General features: G+C 43.2%; 1 protein-coding gene across 1 annotated transcript in view; it reads right to left on the minus strand.

Annotated features, from left to right (window-relative positions):
* The window catches only part of LOC102017879 (A-kinase anchor protein 2), a gene marked incomplete at its 5' end in the record, with an annotated part of 466,044 nt that overhangs the window by 202,273 nt on the left and 236,395 nt on the right, over positions 1-27,376 (minus strand). Inside the window, 4 exon segments of the mRNA XM_005382747.2 lie at positions 5,053-5,748; positions 15,143-15,244; positions 20,874-20,895; positions 21,722-21,836. Coding sequence (XP_005382804.2) covers positions 5,053-5,748; positions 15,143-15,244; positions 20,874-20,895; positions 21,722-21,836 — 935 coding nt within the window.

Genomic DNA, 27,376 nt, shown 5'->3' on the forward strand with positions numbered 1-27,376 from the left:
CCCCAGGTGACCACTATGAGGCAATATGGGAAGAAGATGACCATTTACACCTCAACCTGTAGAAACTTAGAAAATAGTCACAAAATATAAAAAAGTCATTGATTTCAGGAAACATTTTGCTTTCCTGCTTAGTAAAAGACAATGCACTGGAAAATTATTATTATTATTCTTTACAAAAGTTAAGGCTGTCCAGATCTTGGATGCAGAAAGTCTGTGGTCCCCAAACTTACATATGATATTTTGACACTGACAGCAACCTTTCTGTGCAACAGCTCTGACCTTCTGATGTTAGGCAGGAGTGGAAAGGGGAAGCAGAGGCCTACTTTAATCATACAAAAATTAAGTTAGGGGAGCTGGTCTAAGGACCCCCACAGAAATTTCCATTTGAAATTTTCAGGATGTAACCCTTATAGTATATTTTTCCACATTCAAGCAATATTTCCTTTTTGTAGCAATGGAAATTGTATTAAGAAATTTGCTGAAGCTGCAGAGATAACTGCACATAACTGCACTGTGCTCCTAATTAGCAACTTTCCTTTTTCCCTAAAACATGCAAGAAGGGTTTCCTGATAAGTCAGAAGAAGGCTACACAAAGAAGGCAAACTGGTAGCAGGAATTAAAGATCTCACCTTCCTCGTTCTTTGGAGCTGTTTTATGCTATACACTGGTAGCTCCAATTTCCTGTTGTGTTTCACTAACCGAACAGGGCAAATGATATCATTTCTGGTTCTAGCCTCAATCAACGGAACTCAGTAGACCTTCCTTAAAAAATGAGGAGCTTCTAAAGGATTGCATATTTATAGTTCCTGAAACCTCTGTCTTAAATATGCTGAGAATTTGTGGTTTCAATTACAAATGTACATGTTGCAAGAATACATGAGATTGCTCATCTTGGAATGGCTCATGTTGTAAACTAACATGGCAGGAGAAGGCAATATGTCTACAAGGGAAGGGCCCTCCAGCGAGTTAAACTCTCCAGCGAGCCCAGTGATGAACACAGATGACTGAACTGCTAGATGTTAAGTAAGAACAACAAAAAAAATCCTCAGTGAACGTTCTGCCTGTGTTTGTCTAGTCTTAAATGGACAGGGTCTACACTTTTTAAAAAGGAAGAGCTGGGATAGCAGTTCAATTTTTGATGCTTTCAGCATCAAAATTCCCTCCTTTGGGATACTCATTGGCTCAATGGCATTAAGTACAGTAAATGGTAATTTCCAAGAGTATTCTGTGGTCCCTTGCAGTGAAATTCTATAGAAAGTGAAGGCAAATAAACTGCTCTCCCATTTGGCTCCAATGTTTTGTCTCAGAGATGAGACTGTATCTCAAGGAAAGTCTATTTATAGGTATCAGTTTTCCTTTTTTTATAAAAACTTGACCCTGACCAAAACAAAATATTCTACTTGCATGTAGGAAAAAACGCATTTATCACCACAAAGTAAACTGGAAAAAGTATAAATCTGAAGCAAATACATGCACCTTAGCATTTCAGAAAGTAGTCATATAGAATTTGAGTTTCCTGAAACTATGAATAATTTTTACGTTGCACCAGAGTCTTAAGGAAACCATACTTTAAGTTTGCCCAGAGGAATTTCCCCATCCCTTTTCCTATCTCCAGTGGTGGGTGGCATTACTGGACACTTGGAAATCACTTTCAGAGGCCATCATTTTTGGTTATATAAAGGAAATAATATTTTTATGGGTAAAAATAGTATAAGGAAAAAAATACAGTAAGCCTGGCCTCATTGAAGACTAAAAGAAAAATAAATAGAATAAAAAAGTCAAGGATAGGTAAGTTACCAAGATTTTCAGTACATATATATATAGATAAACTTTATCATTTAAAGTATTAAAGGATTTGCAATTAAATGCCATTGAAAATGTGTTTATAAAATTTTTTGAAATATCCCCTTCCCCTTTTTTTCTTTTCTTTATTTATTTTTTGGTTTTTTGAGACAGGGGTCTCACTATGTATTTCAAGTTCTCCTTGAACTCACTATGTAGTCCAGGCTGGCCTTGAATTCTAGGCAATCCTATTGCCTCAGCCTCCCAAATTGTGGGCTGGGATTAAGGCGTGCACCACTATACCTGGCTCTCTATTTAAAAGAGAACTGATTACAACATTTTAAAAGAAAGTCCAGCTAAATATTAGCTCAAAAAAAATGGTTTTGTAGCTCCTTGACTGATTTTTCAATTAGTTTGGTTATGTAACCAAATACCCTGCACTCTCAAAGGGTGTGGCACCACAGATGATATAATTTTTAGAGAGAAAATGTCAACAGTTTCAGGAAAGGCAGAACGGTCATGATCACCACTGCATTTACATTTTCAGTCTAAAGGGAAGACTGGCAACTGTGAGTGGGATTACAGGTCCCATCCCATGAAAGTACTGAGCCTGTATCCTCCATTAAGACAGAAAAGAACAGAAAAATATGCAAATATAGATGCCACAGTCAAATAATTTACTTCAAAACCATTAGGTGATAAGCTTTAATAACAAAAGTATAAGGTGAGTCCTATTTCATATTATTTGCTAGTCACTATTCCCTAGAATAGTAAGTGATGAGTGAGGGAGAATTATCATTGGTCCGTCAGGTCTTAGGGGTAGTGAGAGGTGCAGATCACTTTCTTCCTGGGTAATTTGCTTTCTTATGGAGGGTAGATCATTCCAGGGAACAGCCCTCCCCAAAAGATGATTCTGTTTATCAAAACGGCAAGCCCAAGGATTCCAAGCTGTGCCATGCCACTCACTAACTGTGCTTTTAAAAACTCATACTGAATAGTTTAAATCCCTCAGTGAGTAAAAAAGATAAACTATGGTAAAGTTTAGATTGTTTCTTTCCTAAATAAATTCTTAAAATAGAAACAGATTGTCCAAAACACTGAAGTTAGTTCCTCCTTCTATGTAAATAAGTTTGTCTCCATGTCATTTTATGTCCCATTTAAATGATTCTCCAATGATCATTTTGAAGAAAATGAAGCCGAGAATTGTGAGATTTGCAGGCATTGAAACCATGTTTTTAGATAATAGAGCAGTGTATCCCATCGCTGCTACTTTGGAGAACCTGAGAATTAGAGATAATTCCCTCCGTTATCCAAGTTGAAGCTTGGAGGAAGTCCTTCTGGGAAGCAGAACTTCGTGTCTTTATTTTTCCCTGCTCTAACCTTTTGTTTTGTTTTCTTTTGATTACCTATCAGAGACAAAACGATCCCTTTTGTGCTCCTTAAAAATGCAATTGTTTCAGAAAAAAATAACTTTGAGCAATAAAAATGCCATTTTTCCTCTCTAGCTGGAATAAATATAATTTCAAGCCAAGAAATTAAAAATAATAATAGATTTATCACTGAACAAACTGCATAGGACAAGTTTAGTTGGTTCTGTAATGCAATCATCAATAAATCCTAATTAGTTTACAAGTGACTTTCTGCATAAGTTAAAATGCGGTAGTGTGTAATATTATGATTTTGAAACTATATTCTAAGGACACATAGATAATTTTGTGAATGATCTGCAACAATGCTCTCAGGCATTGGGCCAATAATATGAAGCCATCTCTTATTAAAATCAGTTAACATATTATACTTTTATTTCATTCTTATACTATTCCTTTTCTACATTTCTTTACTTTGGTTATACTGTACATGTAGTTACTCACTTTGGGGCAGTGCTAAGAATTTATTTCAAGGATTGTTCATTGTGTTCCTGATAAAAAATATTTCTTGATGTTCCACAATCTCCCGCTGTTTAAGAAAAAAAACCTCTTAGAAGCTTGCTCATATTCCACTCAATCTACCTTAAGTACTTGACATTGAGAAGACAAATTGTTCATCTTTCAACATTTACATTTTCAAGTCTTTCTGAAGGGCAGAGAACTAAAACACGCTTTCTCATGGGGACAGAAATAAAGGAGTACAAACATAAGACTGTAATCCACGGGGCACATGAGATGGACAGTTAATACATACAGCACCATCCTGGACACAGTGGGAGCACCCTAGCAACCACTGTAGGTCAGAGAGACTGTTTTAGAAATATGGTCACTGCAGAGATACTTCTCAAAATGATCACCTCATCGAAAATAGATTAACATGATCAGAAAATATCCGTGAAAAAGAAAGCAATATAAAAATTTACATTTTTTTTGAGAGAATAGAAGCAGGGCTCAAGGATGGGCTCTCTAAGCTTGGAGATCTCTACTGGTGCTTACAACAATAGTTGTCTTGTGTCCTTAGAAAATCTAAAATGGTGCTTCTTGTATAAAGAGTTCATCAATTAAGCCATAGAAAGAGATAACTGCCGATGAGCAGGTGATGCACTGGGTCCCTACACTTCAGCTGTGACAGAGCATTGAGTTCCCTTCTTTCACAACAACTTCATTTTGGAAGGAAAGCCATAGATGCACAATACTGTAATCTGGAAGCTTCTGTAAGGCAGCAAAAAGCATCAGCCTAGAATGGACAGATTAAGTAAGGTCCACTTTTGGCTACACTGGCAACCGGTTCGCTAGAGCCCACAGCATTTTGCCACGCAAGATATAAAAACACAGATCCACAGCAAGGGAGGCAAGTGAGAAGTCAGGGACATGGCAGTGTGTGTGTGTGTGTGTGTGTGTGTGTGTGTGTGTCTGCATTACCAGAGCACACTACAAAATGAAACCCCCGGTGCCAATGGTTCAATTCCAGTCAAGTAAATTAAGGCTACTAAAGAACTGGTTGATACGAAGAGTCCATTCCAATCGAGCAGTAAGGTACTGATTCACTCTCGAAGACACAAGAAAAGTTTACAGGAAAAGCAAGTTCTTGGAAAGAAAACGAAGCACACACATGCACGGCGTTTCTCAGGTCAGGAAAAGGAAAAAAAAAAAAATAAGAGAGATCAAAGCAATCCAACTGCAAGGCAAGGCAGGTGTTTGCTCCCAGTTCACAGTATTGCAGTTAGTGGTAGAGTGAGGTCTATAGAAGTGCTGGAGAACAGAGAGGCTGCCCAGAAGGAAAGGGAGGAAAGAAGTGGTCACATGACAACACAGCATTGACAGCGCTTTTTCTTTTGGGTACCTGGGGCTGGCTCGGTGGCCAGGCTCTCTTCCTTCCCTTCTGGGGATGAGGGTTCTGTGGTGTCCGAGACTGGCCTCCCAGACACAAGCTCAGCCGCATTCCCATCAATGGTGGACACATCCGTCACTGTCTTCTCTCTTAACGACTTCTCGTCGTCTTCATCAATGAGGACCAATTCGGCCTTGATGGTTTCATCATAGCCTAGCACCTTTTTAGTCTCCTCTTCATCCTCGATATTTTGGTAGCCCATAAAAATCATGGTGACTGGTTGATCCAAGTTTGCCTCTGGCTCTTCTGTGCTGGGGGCTTGGGTCTGTTGCCCTGGGTTCCCAGAAGCATGATCTTTCCTAGACTTATGGACCATTTCTAACTTGGCTTCTTTGCAGAGCATGTGCTCCTTAGGGTGGCCAAGGCTCCCATCTGCAACCACAGTTCTTTCTGACGTGTGCCCTCCTCGTAAGCTTGATTGTCCAGCCTTCTGAATAAGCTCTTCAACATCCTTTGCACTTAACTTGTGCACTCCGTTTTCTACTATGGTGCCTCCTGAGTGCACCTCATACACTACTTTGGTACCATCATCATAGACTTTGACTCCTCTCTGATGGACCCCCTCTGGGCCAAGGGTAGATGCAGAGAGAATCTTGGTCTCTCCTGTTTGTTTGTCTTTCTCCACATTAATTTCCATGGCGTACACAGCTTGAATGAAAACAAGAGAAAGGAAGTGCATGTTACAACAAAAAAAGCCAGTGATTGGTTAATTGCCAAACAGACAAAAAAGGCTTTGTGCCCTTTCTATTCTAACCAACAAGTATTCTGAGTGTTAGAGTGAGGTGCACGTTGTGGACAAAGAGTGTTATATATGTATTTTACAGCAGCATAATGCACTGAGAAGGCAGATGACACAGTCACTAATATCCCAATGGCACTCGTACTTTTAAGGAAAACCGGATGAAATAAGCCAGACCAGACTCCGGATGTAGATGGAAAGAATTACAGGAAAGTTGGCAACATGCAAATTTACCTTGATTGAGGGCTTCCTAGGCTTAGAGATAATTTAAAAGTGTGTACTTGTGTCTCGGTTTCAAAATCTGAAACTTTTTTCCCAATTCTTTCATCAAATGTGCCTATTTTTCTACGTTTCCTTGTACTATTAATGGAGACTATGTCAAGGATTTTGCAGATGAGGCATGAATGTCCCCTACGGTACTATGCAACTAGATATTTGGAAAAAGTGAAAAAGTATGAAAGCCTTTATATTACATGCCCTGGGGGAATTCCCCTCACTTAGGTTTCTAAAATAAGAATTAGGAAAAGAACAAGACTGAAAGCCAGACGTGGTGGTGTACAATTGTAAACCCAGCATTTGGGAGCTGAGGCAGGAGGATTGCAAGTTATAATATACCTGGACAACTCAGCCTGTCTTAAAAGGGTAAGCGGGGCTTGGATGCAGCTCAGTGTGAAGGTCCTGGGTTCAGTTTCTGGTATTTTAAAAAGAAAAAAAAAAGACAGAGCAGCAGCTTCCTATGACACTGGAACCTAAGGATGCTGTTACAGCTTCTTTCTTTTATCTGCATAAGGCCAAGACTCGTGATTCTGTCCCATAATACCTTCCTCCCCTGGTGTCTTTCTGTTCTACTGTCACTACCCAATATGAGAACCTCCTTTCTTCTCTAGCTTGCAAGAACAGCTTCCTCCTAGCGAGACTGAGTCCTCCAGTCTCATTCTCTCCACTTCATCCCCAGTTCTGCTGCTGGTCTAGTGTTCCTAAGGACCGGCTCTTTCCTGTCCTATAGATTCTTGGGACAGTTTACATGGACAAGTCTGTTCTCTCACAGGCTCTTTGCGGTGTATGCATTTGGGATTGGAATAAACTGCGACCCACAGAGCCACCTGACACATCAGATTTGCCAATATCAAAAGTGATTGCACTTCTCTCAAAATCCTTCCAGAGCCTTGGTGTTGGACAACACCCACACTGTTACCTGGGATCCCAAGCCCAAAGCTTCAGGATCACACCTGATTTTGCTTCTTCTGCCCAACTTCGCACACCCAAACAAGCACTGAGAGGAACTAATTCTGCTTCAGACAGTCTTACCTATATCTTCATCACCATCTCTACCACCCCCGCACTGGCCCTGGCTTCTGCTCAACACAAAACTCTTATTTCAAGTTTCACTTGACCCTTCTTTCGTTCTACTGTAGTCTTGGGGACTGCAAATATAGCCAGAAAGCCAAAAGCAGGAGGAGGCCTCATTGTGCATGGCCAAAGGAGGGAGAATGGGAACTTCACATCTTTAAAAGATTGTTTTAAAAAAAGGAAGAAGAGAAAGGAAAAGCAGAAGGCCAAGAAGGGAAAAGAAAAAGGAAAAAATATGAAGACTATGTAACAGAGATCGTACGTGGTCCACAAAGCTGGAAATGTTTCCAAGCTGGTCATCTGTGGAAGGTGTTCTGAGTCCTGCTAGCCTGGGTTCCAGCCTGCCCACAGTTACCGGACTCAGGTTACCCGCTGCTTCTTGTCTGCATAGCGCAAGCACCAAACTCCTTAGCTGGGCATATATTTCCCTTCAGAATTTGTCTGCAACCTTCCTTTCGAGCTTTGTCTCCCAGGCCCCTTGTTCGTCACACTCTCTGGCCACAACAGCCTTCTCACTATTCCTAGGACCCTGCTCAGCATCTTCCCATGCCTGCTCGTTTTCAGTTTTCTCCCCTGGCCAAGTTCTTGCACTGTACATCTGCTTTATCACTGTCAGAGTTCCCTACCTCTTTCTGAATATCTACCAGGTTGCTAACCTGGGTAAAGGAGATCCAAACTATCTTTCCAGACACCTGTTCTGTCATTCCTCTTCCCTTCACCACAACTGAACAACACTATCCCATATCTAAATGCGATCCTCTTCTGAAATGCCCATCTTTTGACTTTCTGCACATCCAAACATAACTCGTTCACCAGTGCCAAAACTAACTGCCCCTTTCCCATAAGCTTTCTTTGATCTTCCCATTTTAAGTCATCTTTTTCCTTTTAAGAATTTCTGAACACCTCTAAACTTCTTTGAGAGCACTTAATTTCCACCCTAGTACTATAATTATTTGGAGTATAATCACTGCTTCACAGATTTTCAGGATCCTTGCAGTTTACATTTTTGCCTCTGCCCCCATAATTCCCTCTTCCTGCCAGCACTTACCTTAGACTCCTTCACACAGAAGATACCTGATATACACACCCATGAAACAAATGTTACTAATTGAGGAGTTTGACTTGATTGTCTAAATGTAGTCACAAGTGCAGTGTGTAATATGACACCAATGAAAAGGTATGCACAGTAATTAATATACGAACTCATTTAAAAAAACAGCAATGATACCGTTCCATCTGCTGGCATCATAAGATACAATCTGTTCATGGTTAACACTTAACTAAAAAGATTATGAAGCAAAATCCACAGTTTGGTTTTCACCATATCCATTTTGAAGGTTTCATTTGTTCTGCATAAAAATATTGAGTTTCCTCAAGTGACACAAATTGGCCAACCAATATTTGTCACAGACTCACACACAAAGACTGTAATATCAAAAGAAATATTTATCTCAGTTATTTCCTGATTTTTCAACACCAAGTATCATCGGAGGATAGGAGTGGTATTTAAAATTCTGCATGGACTCCAAAAGCCTATCCTTAAAATAATTACAGTTATGATAAAAAGCACAATTTTGTGTTAAAATATCATATCACTATTAGCACACTCACGGGATATATTTATAATAGAAGTAATAATGAATATCAGTTTATAGGAATTACCCTCTGAATAATAAAATGTGTGATCAAAATGACACATTAACCTGCAATCATTACATAAAAGGAACAAAATATTTCTAGTTTTAGATCTCTATGTGACAAGACACAAATTATTGGCATGAAAATGTTAACACGTAAACCCCATTTTTGTTGTTTTGTTACCTTTCATTTTCGGTGTTAGGGACAGATCTTGGGGCCTCGTACATATTAAGTGCACACCGTGTCACTGAGCTACACCTCCAGCCTAAACTGTATTTTGTTTCTGATAGGCACAATTTTTGTGCAGCTCCCAAGCAGTTTATACCTAAAGCCTCTGCCTCCTAGTATGCCTGTGTTCCTAATCACCCAGGACACGCTTCAGTCCAGCCACAAGTTCCTTCCACTTCCCCACACTGTCAGGGGCTGCAATCCATGCAGTGAGGAGGGGCAAAAGGGTCTGGTGCCTCCGTTCATCTTAGATAAAAATGAGCAGGAGCACTGTTGAGGGGAGGGGGCATTCCGGGGAGCCTCTGAGACAGATTTTGAAAGAACCCCATGGACACAAGGAAAACTGTTAGAGGAAAAGCACTCCAAAATTTCCTGGAGGAAGGACCTGGAGAAGGGGACAGAGGATACAAGACAGCTCAATGAAAGTGTCACCCACGGATAGGCTCACTGGAGTCTGGAAAAACATTTTTATTAAGTGACGTATTTAGTTATTGATGTCTAGACATTACATACTGATATCAGAAGAGTGAAGCACATACAACACTTTCACTACTCCTTCCAGTAAGCCAGTGAGACAGCTGAGGAACGTGTTCACTGTATTAGTGAATGAGAACCAATATGATTAGTTTCTTCAAAGGGACACAAATGAATGGGTGCCTTGAGATTGGTTTGGAGCCTCTGTGTTTGGGTTCCCCTGTCCAGCTCCTCCCTGGTTCTTTCACAAGCAGGGGAGCTCCTTGTAAGAGTAGGGAGTTTAGTGGGGTTGGTAGTCGCAGAACCTGAGAACACTCATTTGTGGAGTAGATGTGAAACCTCTGGGAAGATCCTCACTAAAGGCCAAGGTAAAAGTTTCAAGAAGAGAAGTCCTTGTGGCCAAAGAGATGGATCTGAGGAACAGATAACACCTAGCTGAGTTCCAACTCATTGCCTTGGATCTGTGCGCTCTCTTCTTCTGCTACCTCCGCCTTTGGCAAACTGAAAGCAACTGCAAGGGCTGTGAGAAGCTGAAAGAAGAGGAAATGAGCACATCTGACACAGCTAAGAGGGGGAACAACTAACATGACTCCATTTTAGAATCAGCCCAAGAACGCAGAAAATAAGACTGTATCCTATGAGGGTGGAAAATTCCATCACTGACTCAGACATATCTAAGCTCATTTCCTTTAACTTGCTGTGATTATGAAAGGAGAAGCAAGGCTGAGGTCCACAGGAAACTACAAGTACCACATGCCCCACTGTCATTAGTCAGTTTGATGGGAGATGTCAGGAGGAGGGCAGAAGGCAGCTGATCTGAATTCCTATCCAGAGCACGCTCCATCTTCAGATTTATTTTTCTTATTTGCACAGTGAAAAGTATCCAGCTTTGGTATTATATAGCACTGTGATTAGGCTGTATGACTCATGAATGAGCAATATGTAAAACACAGTAGGGCAGCAGTAGCCAGGCAGATCATGACTGTCAACCAGTCAGGGAGTAGGGTCACTGCATGAGGAATACCCAGGGGCTGGCACTGGAGCCTGACAGGAGGCAGACAAGTAAGATGCAGGCTTGACCTATTGAGTGAGCACATATATGTCAAGTCTTAACTGCTTGAGCACATCATTATGCATATACATCTAAGTTCACTCCTTCCATTGAGATTGGAAATGTAAAAATGGCTACTGAGATGTCAACAACAATGAAAATAGGGAATTTAGCCCAGAGTTGATTCTCCCTCTCATCCCAGAAATCAATGTTTAACTTTGACAAGCAATGACCAAAAGTTTATTTGAATCAGTTGTTTTCCCAAGACACTTTAATATTCTACAGTACAGTAGGGTCAGTATAGTTTACAACAATTTATTATATATTCCATGAAGAACTAGAAAAGTGTGAGGCCTTGGGTTCAAACCGCACACGCACACGCACACACACACATACATATGCAAGCTACAGGAATTAAAAGGTTCCCAAGACAAAGAAATTTAAATGTTTAAGAAGCTATAAGTGTTGGTTTGATCATCCACCTTGCATACATGCACTGAATTAACACACTGTACCCTATAAATATATACAATTATCATGTGTCAGTTAAAAGCTCTGGACACCAGATAAATACATAATCCTTAAAAATCCACAAAAGAAGTATGGAATGAATTCCCATTCACAGCCATCCCAAGGAACCCATCCTTTAGCCCGCAGGACTATGACACAATGCATTTTTGTTGTTTTAAAAAAACTTAGCAAGTGTATGATGTTACTGGATAAAAAAAAGGGAAAGCTAATTTCTCATACCTAAGTTTGCTTCTATATTTTTGGTCCAGAAAAACAGTTGCAGTACGCAAAGTGCCTGAGAGAATATTACTGATAGGGCAGTGAGGTCCTGAGGAGTAGGGGAGACAGGAAACTTAACAGGCATAACGGGCTCCCAAGCCTGTCCGTGCTTTGCGCTCAGGGTCCCAGTTTTCTTTGTCTCAGGAGTCTCGGACACCAGGAAAGGTGCTGGAGGCTGGCACTTAAAATTCCAATTTTACAAAATGAAAACAAGGGAATTCTAAACTACTTAGAAGATGCTTGACATCATGGACAGCTAAACTCTAGAGTTAATTCTTGAAGAGCAGACATCCCCAAGCACCAGCCTGGGACCATCAGGCAGGAACTGTGTTATTTTCTTTTCTGTTCCAGGTCTCTAGAGAGGTTAGGTAGATGCCAGGTATTATTACAAAGAATTCCACTGCTGTGAAGAAGACAGAAATATGTGCCTTGGGTGTCAGGATCATGGTCAGCACTTGTTACTGTTTGAGTGATCATGCCCCATAAGTGTTGATTTAAGGTTACCAAAGGCCAAGAGATCTCTACTGATGTGCCACAGGGCTCTGAGGGTGGCTCCCATGTGCACTATTTACACGAGTGAAATGATGAAAAACAATGAAAAAAGATTTGAGGTGTAATTCAACTGAAAAGAAAAGCAGGGTCACGAAGTGTCATAACTATAGGCCATGAAGAGAGTTTTCAGTTTCCAAAACTGTTAAACCCTTTGATTCAAATGAAAGTGGATATGGAAATACACTATGTAGACACAAAGTTGGAGAAGCTGCTATGTTTGACATGAGAGAGAACATGAGAGACAGCCCTGAGTGTTAAATCCCATGACATCACTCCCTTCCACCTTCCTACCATGGCTCCACAAAACCCCAACACTCTACAAGAAGAAATGCAACAGTCCTATCAAATTAACAAAGGTCAGAGAGGCCCAAGACTCATTCTTATTACTGTGGATTGAGGTTAAGAGGAAAAAGAGCTTACACGTGAACATATGAACAATGGGGGGAAACAGGTGGCACATTTCAACTGCAAGGATCAGACATGATGCCTGCCCTGGGAAAGGCAAAGTAGCTGAGCCGTGGCAGTATAAGAATGGCGCTGGGGCTTCTGCAGAAAATGAAGCCAAAAGGTCGTGACGCTAGCATAGTTAGGCACAGGGCCTATACTGTCATGTTTTATTTTGTGAGGTGGTCAGCCTATCTTAGAGTGCACGGACTGCTCTGAGCATTGTCCTTCTGGAAGATCAGAGACAGTGAGGGGTGTTCAGAGGACAGGGACAGGGGTGGTATAGGTGACTCAAAACAATCTCATCACACTGGGACCAGCTGAAGAGGGCGGGCAGTGGCACACAGGAGACTTAGAGTAGGATTTGGGACAGATAGGAACTGGCAGTCATTTTCAAATACTTGAAACTTAGATTTGTTCCAAGTAAGCTCTAAGTAGCAGGATAAGGACCAACAAATGGACGATGAAGACAGACAGAGGATAGCTCCATCTGCAGAAGGATTTTCCAATGGTGAGAACCAATGGGAGACAGAACAGGCAACCTGGAAGGAGATAAAGCCCCCCTCGTGGATGTGGTTGAAAGACCTCTTGGCAGGACTGTAACAGCAGGGATTCAGTGGTTGGAACAGGTGCCTCCTTGTTTGGAAAAGCAATGATTCTATGGAAATTCCTCTGATGCAGAATGAACAACTCTATTCGGGTACTCAATAATGACAAGTGATCTTTATAGGAAATGGCCGAGGTTGTGCAAATTTACAAAAGGATGCTCCTCAAGCAAGATAGATTGTACGTAGGAGAATTCGAGTCACAGGTACCTATGGCTGAGGGGCTGGGGATATAGCTCAGTGGCACAATGCCTGCCTGGCAAGCATGAGGTCATGAGTTTGATTCCCAGTACCAAAAAAATAAAAATAAATACAGGTACCTATGGCTGGTAAACACACATGAGTTGTGTAGTCACTGGTAACCATAATTGATAACAAATATGAATACCCCCAAGCAGACTGTTAGCTGTAATTGATAATGAATCTGAATACCTCAAAAACTGCCTGGACAAAGCAGTTAACCACATGAAATCTGACTCCTTCCCCAGGTTTACTTATAGGTATTTCCATATTAGATGCCTTTATGCAAATCACTTCTTAACTAGGAAACAAAAGCAGATGTAAACTTATTTTTTAAAAAGACTGACTACATTATATCTTTAAAAATGCATTTACTGTTTGGGTCATTGTGTTTTAATAGTCTCTTCACATAGAAAGGATGCCAGGTTGTGGTAGTATGTGTATTTCTACTTACACAGCACTATAATCATGTTAATTAAAACACTGCTCTTGAACTTCAGACTCCTTGACCACCAAGTCTTTTTTCTAGCTCTTAAAGTTCATTTGCATACAGTGCCCCAGTCCTCCACATGCTGATCCATTAGCCAGATCATGACCCATGTCCACTGAGGTACAGGAACTTGTAGCGATGGGTTAGAGATGCTTACCCAACTATTGGGAACCATCAGCACCCAAGTCTCTAATGACAAGCAGGCAGGTGCACGACTTTTTAACAACTGTTACCCAAATTGACCTCAGAAGTGTGCCACAGAACATTTAAAAGAGTCTGTGGTATAAGTGATTCCAGTGATTCTTCTGTGGCTCAAATGCAGGCTGCACGTTCTGGCTTTCAGTGTCCAGAGACATGCAGACCCAGGCAAGCTTTGGCCAGACACCACGTACAGTCCCAGCCAGCTCTAGGACTCTATGCATGTAAAAGAAGCGTGCTAAGGTGTGTTGAAAAATACCCCATAGGTATTTAAATTTAGTCTGTAGGCATGACAGCTGTATCGATTCTTACTTGCTTCATCATTTTAACTCTTTATATTAAAATAAGGTGGATTATTTGTTTCATAAAATGTTCAGGTTGTCCTACATGACGGATTTCTTCTAGCTTAAAAGTCTGTAGCTGCTTCATTGTATTAAAATGTAATTGTATGAATTATTTCAAACATAAAATACAACAGATAAGGAAAAAATCAGAATTCACCTACATTGTCACTACGCAATTCTATTTTTCATTGACCCCTCGACCCTCAGTGCTTTGTGTATAAAGCAAATGGGTTAATGTAGAGATTTATCATCCACATCCTCTTGGCTCTGATTTCTGAGGCACATCCACATTAAACAGAATGAAGCATGACTCTCCTTACACTCTGCTCATAAACATATTACTTTGTAAAGTCCACCATTGTCAGAAACATTAGCAAGAAACATAGATTCTTAAGTTGCTACCCCCATCTTCCACAGCAAAAGAAACTTTAGAAGTGGCAATTTAGGAATATGTACCCAAAATAGACAAAAAACTTAATTCCCTAAGGATTTTTGCAATGGACTCTTATACTTTGAAAATACTTTCTACTCTCCTTCTATTATAGTGCTTTCAGTTTGTTCAATTCTAAAGAAGAAAACAAAAAAAATCCTTGGACATTACTGTAAAAGCAAAGGCAGATACAAAGACCACGATTATGAGAGAAAGACTCCCCTGAAGCTGGAAGTAAACGGCACTGTGATTTCCCTCAAAATTCTCTCTTTCCATTTGGCCTTCAATTACCCACCAAGGACTAGTTCCCACCTTGGGTGACCACTGGCCTATGCCATGTCTCAGGCAGGGTGAAAGAAAGGACCCCTATGTAGGGACATCAAGGCACTCAACTTGTTAATCAAACTCAGGAAAAGTCAACCCCCTTGGACAGTCCTGGTATGAAAACCAAAGTGCTCCCCAGGACTTACCAGCTGCTTTGCTGGTCCCCTCCTGCCCAGGTGATGGTTCTGCTGTTCGTGAACTGAGGGTTGGCAGGTCGGGGAGCTGGGAGGAAATGTAATTTACTGCATCTGGTAGCAGAGAATAGGGAATACAATTAAGCACAGTGCTGGGAGGTCCAACGTGTTCACTGCCGAGACAGCAGCTTGTCTGTCCTACACAATGGATCGCTGAGGTAGCCACTGAACAAGAGGATCAGAGAAAACAAAACCAAGCATTTGCCCAGTGACTGGTATTCAGTAGAGTAGCTGAGGCAGGAGGGATCCTGGCCAGAATACTCAAGCCCCAGGACTGCTCTGTGTATGGAAGAGTTAACAGAAAGCTCTGGACTCTAGAACAATGAGTTGAGGGATCTGGGGAAGAAGCAAAGATAGGCTAGTTAGCAGGATAATGAACTTGGTGAGACTGACCAAATATGGGGCGTCACACTAAAAAATGTGCATTACAAGGTACATTCTCTGCAGTGGAAATACAGTTTTATGGGCTTTGTTCATTCAAAGGGCCAATTTGGTATGCATTAAAACAAACTCCAGAATTTACCCCATGATTTCAACACTTCAGTCTGAAATCCTCCAGTGAAGCCACCAGTAGCCCAACAGCAGGAAGCGCTGCTCTGTAGAGCAGGGAGACCATCAGTTCTGACTGCACAGATGCCCACTCTGAAGTGGGGTTGAAGAGTGTGGGCATCAGTGGGCATGGCAAGGTGTCAGGAAAGAAGAGGAGGTCACTCTGGTGAGACTGCAGAATCTGGGTATCTCCCAGAGAGAAATGGGAAAGCAAAGGCAGGAAGATTCCAGAAAAGTGGGCTCAACTGATGTTATTCCTTCTCATATCCTGACTAAGTCACAGAATCCCAGGGTAGAGGGCAGGGGGAATAAGAAAGAATTGAGATGTGTTATGTGTTATACATGTACCAATTCCCCACCATGCATGTAATGATTATGCACTGCAAACATGTACTAGTAAAAACTTTAAAGTTATCCTGGAATCTCCATTGCTCATCGATGATTATATCTATTTATTGTATCTCTCCACTGCATATCACACAATCACAAACTGAACGTGTCAAACCAAAATGGGAACCTGCATTGTCATTAACCTACTTCTGCTCCTATATCTTGTCCCTTAGTTAAAGGCACCAGAATTCCCCCAGGATCCTCAGCGGCACCCTTCCCCACTTCCTCTCCTAGTATCCATCAGTCCTGTGGCCCCTGCCTCCTCTTCATCCATATCCCCTTCCTCACATGTGCCCTTCCTCTTCATCCTCACTGCTACTGTCTTAGTTGTGGCAGGTTTTTTTTTTTAATTTCATGTTGGAGAGGACTATAAAAAGACACTAGGACTAGTCGCATTGTACTGCTTGCTGACTCATGTATGAGTCTGAACAATCCAGAATACACTGACATCGGACTATTATGTTCTTAGGGCATGGGTGGAGTTTCTCTACAAGAATGGAATTTTTCATATCAACTATTTGGGAAGGAGAAACATGACAGGAGGACTAGGCCAGGCAGGCTTAGGTTGGAGTAAGGCTCTAGTTGCCTTTTCTCTCTGGGACCTTATGTGTGCTAGAACTTGGGTCCTTGGGTAAGGGAGACCCAGATGAAGGTCCTCTCACTGCAAGGAAGGCAACAGGCCTTTTAGGTGAGGACAGGCAGGGAGATGGCTGTGAAGCAGCCTGTGAGGACAGCCCTGAAGATAGGCTTGGACTGAGTGAGAATGGCCGCATGTTTGAAGCTGCACATTCCTCTGTATGTTGAACTGTACTTTCATTATTCCTGATCTTAGATTGCCAACGTCTCTCCATTCTCCCTGTGGGGAGCTGTGGGAGTGGCATGTGCCTCAAACCAGAACAAGGCAAGACCAGGGAGCAACAGCTTGAGGTGAATTGATCTTGAAGAGTAGGGGAAGATTGGTAGCAGCAGTCCATGGGAAAATAACGCAGCAATCTAGGATGGAGGGACAGTTTAGGGCAGTGGTGGCAAACCTTGTAGAGCTTTCAGTGGCACAGGGAGCCCTCTGCAGCTTGCATGCCACAGGTTCACCACCACAGGGTTAGGGGAACAGGATAACCAGAGCAGATGTGCAGATCTTTCAAGTTTCACTGATTATTTCCAAAAACCTGTGGAATGGTATCTCAGTAAATCTGACTTTCTACAATCAAATGAGATGGAGGATCAAGCCACAAAGTCCAAGTGAGCACTCACAGATGGGTCGCATGTGTATCTAGTAAATTCTATGGCAAGTATAGAGTTTCTAGGGTATCTATACATACTAAAAGTTTTAGCAGCTAGAGACAAAAGTCACTTGCGGATGGGGATTCTGTGTCTGAAAGAGACTGTAGTCCCCAGGGCTCGTGCTCAGCCTCTTCCACAAGGCAGCTCTGGGCCAGGTGTGAGTGGGTGACGGAGGCACCCCTGTCCACTGTTCACTGGTGATGAGTTTTATGGCTACAGCTCTTGGAGGGCTGAGGCAACAAGGCTTTTGCTAAGAGATAAAGTAGTGGTGAGTGGGGCGTTGGATAGGGGACAGGGCAGTGCCCTCAGTACCTCATTAAGTATTAAACCCTAAGCTTAAGTATCCAGCATAGTGAATAGCAAACAAGTCCTCTCACCTTGTAGGTGGCCTCAGTCAATCACCTGGCTGCCAAAGTCAGGGAGACCTATTAGTATTCTCCCTACTATCAGAGGAGATGGAAGTCAGTCACTTACAAAGTGGAAATGTAGGATGTATACATCTAGCACTGCCAAAACTTTACAATAGCTATGGAGAATACAAGTACCTGAAACTAGAGAAACAAAATGGATGAAAATCTCCTTAAAGGAAGATGTACAGGCAACTGAAGACTGAATTATTCCAGTGACTGGCATGGCAGTATGGAGGTGGGGTGGGATGGGAACCCAGGATTGGTATCATACAGCATGGACTAAGATAGGCCCAGGACAGGCATTTTCCTTCCCACATCTGGCTAAGAGCTCCTTGATGGGCACAGAATAAAGATAACAGTACATACACACTCTATGTGATTTATAGTTACATAAGACCCCATGCCTGTCTAAGGCAGGAAAAACAACCCACGCAACTGGTGAGAGCACTGCTGTGTAACAACACTGTAAAGGGGAAGGGGAAACCATAATGCATATGACCAAAATAGTCTACTCGAGACTGGAGCCGCTCTTGTTACCAGGGCTGTGTGTAATCAACAGCTGTTTGTGACTGAACTGTTGCACACTGCATTCCTCTGACACGGGCAGGGTGACACACTTGGGGTGCTGGAGTGGGGTCATCAGGCACACGCACACACTAGCGGCTGTCTCTGTGGCCTCTTTTAAGTAGCGGTGCTTTTGGATTACCTACAGCATCTACACCGTCAATAGAATCCAAGTTGGGCCCGGATTCTGTACTACGTATGTCTCAGAAATTGAGGGTTTCTTTAAGGCATTAGTCAGTGTTCTCTAATAATTTATTAGTTCTTAATAACAATAGTTGAGTGATCCTAAGAAAATTTTGGGCCGAGTATGGTGGCACACACCTGTAATTCTAGCACTCGGGAGGCTGAGGCAGGAGGATCACTGCAAGTGCAAGGTCAGCCTGGGCTAAAAGTGAGTTCAAGGCCAGCCTGAACCGCATAGTGAAAATCTGTCTCAAAAAGACAAAACAAAGAAAAGAAAGAAAGGAAGTCTTGATAACTCACACCCTTTGGAACTAAGAATGAGAAGACAGATATTCCAAAGCCTCCTAAGTGGGACTTAACTCAGTTTTACCCTCTGACCACAGAGTGACCTATACATTGACCACACTCTTGAAGTTACGTGTTTTCTCCTTTCTACTTTTGTATTTGCTGGTACTTGTGGTGTGATGGGTCTCCCAGGCTTGCCTAGATGCACAGACGGCAGGAGTCAAAATCCAGGGTGACAAGTGACACCGTGGGGAAACTCTTCCCCAGGATCCCTAAGACTTTTGCAGTCTCCTAAGCCTGAGCAAAAGGTGATGGAAATGGAGTCTTGGGTGACTCTCTTGGCCCCTGCTCTTGTCAGTCCTGACCAGCTTCCCAGCTCAGAGGAATGGGTGGAAACATGTGAAGGAGGGCGAGAAGGAAGGAGAGGAACTCAGGGTGCAAGTGAAAGAGACAGCCATAAGGGTTGATCGCGTGGCTTCATTTCTGGTTGCTAAGCCCCAGATTATAGAGAGGGCCCCAGACCCCACCGATGCTTCTCAGAGACAGGACTCCTTGTTTTCCCTCCTTATCAGAGAGAAGGCAGGCCAGTGTGAGAAGGGAGGGAAATAAAGAAGTGAAAGTGTAATAGGACAATGTGTACCTGTCAGGAATGTGGGTGTCTGTGGGTCACTGTCCCGGCCTGGCCTGGCCTAGCCTGACATTAACTGCATCTTGCTGATCATGCATAGTCTGTTTTCTTCTCCACGCGGCACCCCCACATCCCCAGGGTTGCCTCCTCTGTCCACGTCCACCCCCAAGCACGGAGCGAGTGCCCCTCTGCCTCACATCCCAGTGAAGTTCAGCTTCCCTTGTAGAACTATTGTAGTCTTCTCCTCCCGGAGTCCCTGCTGGCTCCTCCCTGACTTGTTCCTGCCCTCATGCTCTGGGAACAGGAGGTTTAATTTAGTACATTCCCAAGGATCGCCCAGGGAGCCAAGATCCAGATCTCTTGTGTGTTACTTGCTTGGAAAAAAAAAAAAAAACAAAAAACATAAACATTAACTTTTCTCCCCTGCCCCCTCCATCAGAACTATCCTCAGTGCAAAGGCAGAAAAAAATGCATTATGTAGCACTGCATTTTTAAACTTTCCCCCGTATTTCCCCACATAACGCAGGGAAAACATTCTGGTGTCAACTCCTCTGGCTCTGGAGCCTCTTCCTGGTCTAGACGCTGACCCTGCAAGTACCAAGTGACGGGCTTCTGACCCTTCCAAGACACTCTTGCATTTGAAAGCAGACCGAGGAGAGGCACAGTGAGAGGGGGAGTCATGGGTTCCTAGCTGAGGTCAAGAAAGCGCATGATCACAAGCTCATCCCATGCCCGGGTAAGGAGAGAAAGGGCTGCTCCTGTCAGCCTGGGCGCGGAAGGCCGGGGCCCTGCTCCCACCCTTCCTGTGCTCTGGCTCAGCCGTGCCCACAGGGAGGGAAGTTCTGACTGGCCCTATTTCCCTGGAAGGCTAGAGAAACTTCAGTGCTTTGATTCAAGGAAAGAAGGAAGGAAAAAAGGGAAGAAAGGAAGGGAAGAGAGGGGTACAGAAAAGACCAGACCAGACCAGCGGCCTTAGAAAGGCCTTTTGTAGTTAAACAAAACACCAAATGATCTGACACATGGTGCACATTCAGGGCCTAACCACCAGGGCAAATAGGCTCATCCCTGCAGGAGACCCGGTCCTGACGTTGGCACATTTCCTTGCTGAGCTGCTTTCAAGAAAGACCCAGGCAGCGAGCCTTTGGGAACGACTGGGGAGGAGAACAGCTGACTCGTTTTGTAACAGAGACAGTAAGTTAAGAAACAGTTTTTGAAGGAGACAGTGAAGACCAGAAACATGGACCTCCTCTCCGGAGCCCTGGCAGCGGTGCTGTCCCTTTTGTGCGAAGCCCTTATAAAGCCACACATCATGTTTCCCAGTGAGCCTGTGTTCGTGAAACCCACTAAGCGGACGAGGAGAGAGCCATCTACAGACAGGGCAGAGCACACTTACCTCCATCCGCCGTGGACAAGCTCTGTGGAGAGAGAAGCAGGGCAGAGTATTACTATGCGCGCAATGTGTAAATCCTGACCCACTTCACCTCTTTTCCCACTGAGCCCAGCCCAGAATCTGACTGTGCTGGGCAAACCTCACGCTCTCTTTGCTACTGGGAAAATTATTTGGGATCCCCAAATTTAAGGGAACAGATGGGTTTATCATTCTCCCTTTATACCAAATTTCAATTAATGTATGGAGAAAATCATTTCACCAAATACCCTGGGTTGTGTTGAAATGATATTAGAAAAACCCATCTTAAAATTAATTGCATGAGACTGTTCCATCACTGACATACTGCGGTAGGCAACAAGGGTATGGAATGGTCTCAGGGGTTCTCTGTTCTTTACTGCATAGCGCCATTTGTTTTTACATACAGCAAAATGTCATATACGTATACTCTTCCTCTTTGGAGTGCATGTCCATTGGATATGGTGTTGCTTTTGACTATTTTATACAGAGAATTCTCCAAAAGTGAAGTGTAAATAAACCACAGGGAATAGGTATAATCTGCTTAATGAGAACACTGGAGTCCAGTCGGGGAAGACTTTTTGGACAGCAGGCAGACAGGGTTAATTTAATGGCTCTTCTTGATGCTTCCTGGGCAAGTCAGGTGGTCCATACCTGAAGGCAAGCCACTCTCAGCTTCAGGGATGGCACCTGGTCCTCACAAACCTGCACCCTGAGCTTGTGGCTCAGACTTCTCATCAATACCCACACCACTCCATACCCACCCCAGCCCCACAGGCACCATTTGGCCAGGGCTCACTTCCTCATGGACAGAGACATTATATTTGTTTCTTCACCTTCTGAAAGTCCTTGAAGGATTTCTCTGTCTCCTTCAGCTTCTCTAGGATGATTTGCTCTTTGGCAGATATCTGGGACTCTTCACTTTCGAGTGCTTGTATTTCCTGCTCCAGCCTGGAAGACACACAAACAGAGGACAAGTTGCTTTATTGTCCTGCCATCCATGGGCAAGAGAGCAGCTCCTTCCAGTTGGGCCACTGTTGTCTTCCTGGCAGGATCTGCTTTACATTATGCTGAGGAACCAGGCCAAGGTTTTACGTTACAGAGCATCCTGTGTTTCCAGTTTTGTTACCAGGAAGATACTGGTCAAAGGAAAACAACCCAGGGCTACCTCTACTACTTCACAGCCACTAACTTACTGTATGCTTTGGTGTCTCCCCTCCAACCCTATTAATGTGCACATTTCTTGTTCAGAGGGAGATTATGTTTACGTAACACAGAACATACTGTCCGGAAGCAATAGCTTCACATTCTCTCAGCTTACTCAGGATAACTGCTCTTCCCTCAGCATGGCCAAAGGGTAAAGGGCCAGTCTTGTTCAAAGGAGACACACTGCTAAGAAACAGCAGGTGGCCAGAGCCCTTGGGAGCCTGCTCTGTCTCCCACAGCGGCCTGGCTTCTGCTGCCAAAACAAGAGGAAATGGAAGGGATAGGTACAGCTGTCCCTCTTCTTCTAGAACCTTCCTCGGTTTTCATAGCCATCATACATACTTTCTGAAAGGGAAATTTCAGCACCGCCAAAAGTCTCTGAGACTTCCAGAAGAGCAGCTACAGCTATGCTTTGGAGGAAATCTCAGCATTTATATTCTTCCAGTAACATGATAAGGATAATCATCAGCATTTATGGAGCTCTTATTCTGTGTTAAGAACTGAACTAAGAGGGCTGGGGATTTAGCTCAGCGGCAAAAGTGCCTGCCTGGCAAGCGCAAGGCCATGAGTTTGGTTCCTGGTACCGGAGAAAAACCAAAAAAAAAAAAAAAAGAACTGAACTAAGAATTCACATCAGTTATTTAACTTTCCCAATGGCCCTACAAGTTGGGAATCCCCATTTTATAGGTGAGATCATTAAGACCTGGCAAGGTTAAGTAACTAGTTTGTTGTTGGAGGGCCTTGGCACAAGGATGCAAGCCAGGAAATCTAAATCTGCCTTACCACATGGGTTCTACAGCTTGCACTTACTCCCCGCCTGGTTAACCAATGTATGCTGGGTGGGACTGGGACCCATCAATGCCTTTAGGGTTTATGGAGAGACAGCTGTTCTCCTGCCTAGAGGACTCCAGACTGCTGTGCCTCTGTAATTCTTTTTCATCTGAATTTGCTCATTCATTCATTTATTCACTCACTCATTCCTTTATTTTTAGTTCTGGTTCCTCTCCCCTTGTCATGCTGAGACCTCTGCTGCAGAGCCTGTGTCTTCCTATACTAATCCTCTTTCTTACTTTTCTCCTCTTCCATCTTCTAATCTGCTCTTCAGCACTGGCCACCAGGGCCCTCAGACTTTGCACTAAAATGAATAGTTCAGAGTGAAACTTCCTAGCAAGAAAAAGGACTGGGTACACTGTACCCTAAGAAGGCTTTTGTATTTCCTTTTGGAGTATCAGAAAAATGACCTTTGGATGGAGCAACTTTGCAGCAATTACTTTGGGTTATGAAGACAAACCCTAAATCCAACTGTATCTCCTCCAAATGAACACAGCTGCAGGTGCACTTAACATTGGACTTGGAGTAGAAGTGGAGTTCTTACAACAGTGTACAAGGCCAAGGCCTCCAGCCTCCAGGAGCTATCTGACCTGCACTCTCACCAACCTGCCTATTTCACTTTCTGTTTTGCCCTAACAGCTGACCCCACTCACTCCTGTGTGCCCTGTATTTCTCCCTTCTCCAGGAAACTCATCACAAACTTCTAGCCTTTCCTGTGGGTTCAGCTCAGATGCCCCTGTCCTCTGAGACTTTCATAGATTCACCACCATGAAGTAATGAAGCCTCCCCCTGAACATTTCTTAGCACACTATTAGGGTTTCTCAGAGCTCTTACCAAGCCTAGCATATGCTAGAGCAGCCATTCTCAACCAGGGTGATTTCACCCCCCAGGAGATACCTGGCACTGTCTGGAGATATCTTGGCTGCTCATAACCCAGGGGCAGTGAGACTGGTATCACTGGCATCTAGGAAGAATGCTGCTGAACATCCTACAGGGCACAGGACAGTCCCTGGAATAAAGAAGTGTCTGGCCCCCAAATAGTAAAATACATTATTAATTCCCCCATTTAGATTAAAAATTTATCAAAGGGAGGGCACAGATGCTCAATACGGTATGCTGAGTGAATACAGTAAGACAAAAGCTGGACCACGTTGCATGAAGGGATGGCCCAGCCAAGATAAGACCATCAGAATTGCTGAAACCAGAGCGAATTCTTCAGGCAACTTTGATGGGAGAGGCTGTGTGTGGGCTGAGATGCAAGCAGCATCTAGAAGAGGGAGGGCTGATCAATGTGAAGACATAAACACGGAGATGTAAAACTCCTTGGCTGTCCCAGATGTTCGGCAGAATCTTGTGCACACATCTGTGTAAATTATTTGGGGCGGAGTCAAAGGAAAGGGACATGCATATGCAACAGGGACAACACGCTAGCATGGCCAAGTGACCCCTGCACTGGACCAATTCATTGGATGAAAAGCTCTGGGTCTGGGGTCCACTGGACTGATTGGATGATGACTGTCCAGGTGGGTTCTAAGCAGATTTTATTTAAATCTCAAAGAACAGAGTACCTCAGCAGATATTTATGATACATGGTAGATAACATTATTCTCAAAAATACTCCTTCTCATTCTGTTTGCCTCTTTGAGAAGGATACCTAATTACCTCATCCGTTGATGTTGGTTTTGAGCATGTGCTTGGCTTTGGCTCATGATGGATGGAACATACTTCTTCACTTGCCTGTGGGCTTAGCCACACTACCTCCATGAGCCAATGAGATGTCAGCAGAAATAATCCAAGGAGAGGCTTGGAAAGCAATTGTCCAGCTGGGCTTGTCCCCTTACCTCTGCCAGTGCCATGAGAAGAACTTCTCTAGGCAATTCCTGCCCTTCCTTCAATTTGGACCTCAGAAAGAATATGCATGGAGCAGACCTGAACCCAGTTCACAGCCAGAGAAATGCCCAGCTGGAGCGACACCATTATCAGAGCTGCTTGGCAAAGACCAGTCTAGATCAGTGAACACCTAGCAAACACCCAACACAGAAGTGACAGCAAGAACGAACAACTTTCAGTTTAAGCCAGTGACTCTGAGAGAGCTTGTCATAGCTTTATTGTGGCAGTAATTCAATGAGACAGGTCAAATAAAGAAATTATCCTAATTATATGAAATATACACAAATACATGCTTGTATGTACAGATCTCTGTTTTATATCCATACTTATATATCCTAATAATACCAGAAGCTAAAAGATTAGGAAGAACATAAACTATCTGGTACCTCCTTCCCTGAATCCTCAGAGAAACCTAGAGGGAAATAGCATTCTTTCATGAAGATTAAGACTGAGAAAATAGGAACACATCAGTGGTAGCTATTTCTGGGTAGTGAAATTATAGGTGACTTACTTTTTTGCTTTTTACAACGTTTGACCTTTTCCCAGTTTAAAAAAAGTTATGTATCGCTAATGTAATCAGAATGTTTAACTTATAAGAACAAGCAACTCTTTTAAAAAAAAATAGCTTCTGAGGCCTCATGCTGAGAAAGCAGCATCTTACAGGTTGTGGGATAAAACGGGGCCAGAGCTTCCGTTTCTCTGTGTCAAGTGAAGGGACTGAATGACACCCTCCAACACCCAGGGCCTTTGTGTTAAGCTACATACCCAGCCCTTTTTTATTTTTTTCATTTTGAGACTGGATCTCATTAAATTGCCCAGGCTGGGTTTGAACCTGTGATCCTCCTGCTTTAGACTGCCAGAGTGTTGGGATTACAGACCTTTGCAATCACTCTCAGATCCAACATATTTAAATTCAAAACCAATAATTGCTGAGCTTATTTGGCTGGGCCTGGAAGTAGGCAGTATGGAATTCTCAAATAAACAAGATCCTGTACAAAATGGCTAATTTTAAAAAATGGCGGCCAGCAGGCAACTCACTTCTGGTGCATCAGCTACAAGTAGTTAAGAATTCTCTGTGACCTGATGCCCACTGGCTGGCTTGTCTGTCTCCACAGCCTGCCCCGGCCCTGTGGGTTTCAGGGTGCTCGGCTATATAGTTCAGGTGCTAAAGATTTGGGTCATGATACTGTGCTGTGTAACTGAGAAGGAATGGAGAGAGAAAAAACAATGAAACTAAATCTCTGTGATAACAACTGAGTTTCACCCCAAAGGGAAGGACTGAAGGAAATAGTTTATGCAAAGCTGAGCAAATCAGACCCAAGAAGCAGGTTTTTCTACAAATGCACATGTGCTTTAGGGCCAGCTTCTGAGGGTGCTGGATGGCCCAGGCTATCACCATTTTCAGGACAACCCAAGTTCTGGGGCTGAGGCGCTTCCCAAGAAACAGTGTCATGGGGTTAGCAACTGTCATCCCAGCCACGCTAGACATGCCACTGTTTTGTAGCTTCATGAATGAAACCTAATGCAGTCTTCTCAGGAGGCACCAAGTGCTACTGCTGTGCTAAAAATAGAGAATGGGCAGGAAGTGTAATTTATACATGATGTTAATCGAGGCGTTTGGAGCTCTGACAGGTGCATAAAACAGCCTCTGATTGGCTTGCTCAGTTCCTTCCGAGCAAAAAGCCAACCATAATAAGCTGTAAGGAAAGGTAACACACTGCAGCTGTGGAGGTTTAATTTACTGGAGATGAGGTTTCGATCAGGGGCAAACGGGTTTATAAAATATACCTGACCACTGCAGGCCATCCTCACGGAAAACCACAAAAGACCCCAGCTCTATGAAGTGCGTCAATCATCCTCTTTTTCAAAGCTCATTCATGCATTCACCCTTCTAGCTTTATGCAAACACTTCCTCTGTACCCAACACTGTACTGAGGAACAGAGAGATAAATAAAACACAGGGCCCACTCCTGAGCATTTGGTTTATTTTTTTTTTTTGCAGTACCGAGAATTGAACTCATGACCCTGTGCTTGCCAGGCAGGTGCTGTGCCACTGAGCTAAATCCCCAGCCCCTGCTCCTGAGCATTTGGTCAACTCATAAGAATAGCCGTGTAAATGTATAAATTACCCTATAACATGCAAGGACAGTAATAGAGGAAAGAACAGCATACTGCAGGAAAGTCAGTTCTGCTTGGGAGCGTGTGGCAAGAACTCCAAGTTGTCTGCTAGTATCTATTCTCCTCTTCTTTCATACTGACAGAATCCTCATTTTGCTGGGGATGCCAATGAGCCCAGCTCAAAAAGTACACATCTCAGTTTCCACTGCAGATCAATGTAGCCATAGGATAGCTCTGGCCAATGAGAGGTAGGTAAAATTGTTAGGAGGAGAGGATGGTGGATATATGTGCCAGATGACTTTATGCTTTCTTTCTGCCTACTACGTGGGCCTGGTGCTAGGGAGATGGACTGTATCCATCTCCATCTGCTGCTGTAACACCTAGCACCAATTTGGTGGCTTACAATATAAATACATTATCTTATAGTTCTGCAGGTCAGAAGTATG

This window comes from Chinchilla lanigera, unplaced genomic scaffold, assembly GCF_000276665.1.
Source record: "Chinchilla lanigera isolate Chin_1 unplaced genomic scaffold, ChiLan1.0 scaffold00018, whole genome shotgun sequence".
NCBI classification, from domain to species: Eukaryota; Metazoa; Chordata; class Mammalia; order Rodentia; family Chinchillidae; genus Chinchilla; species Chinchilla lanigera.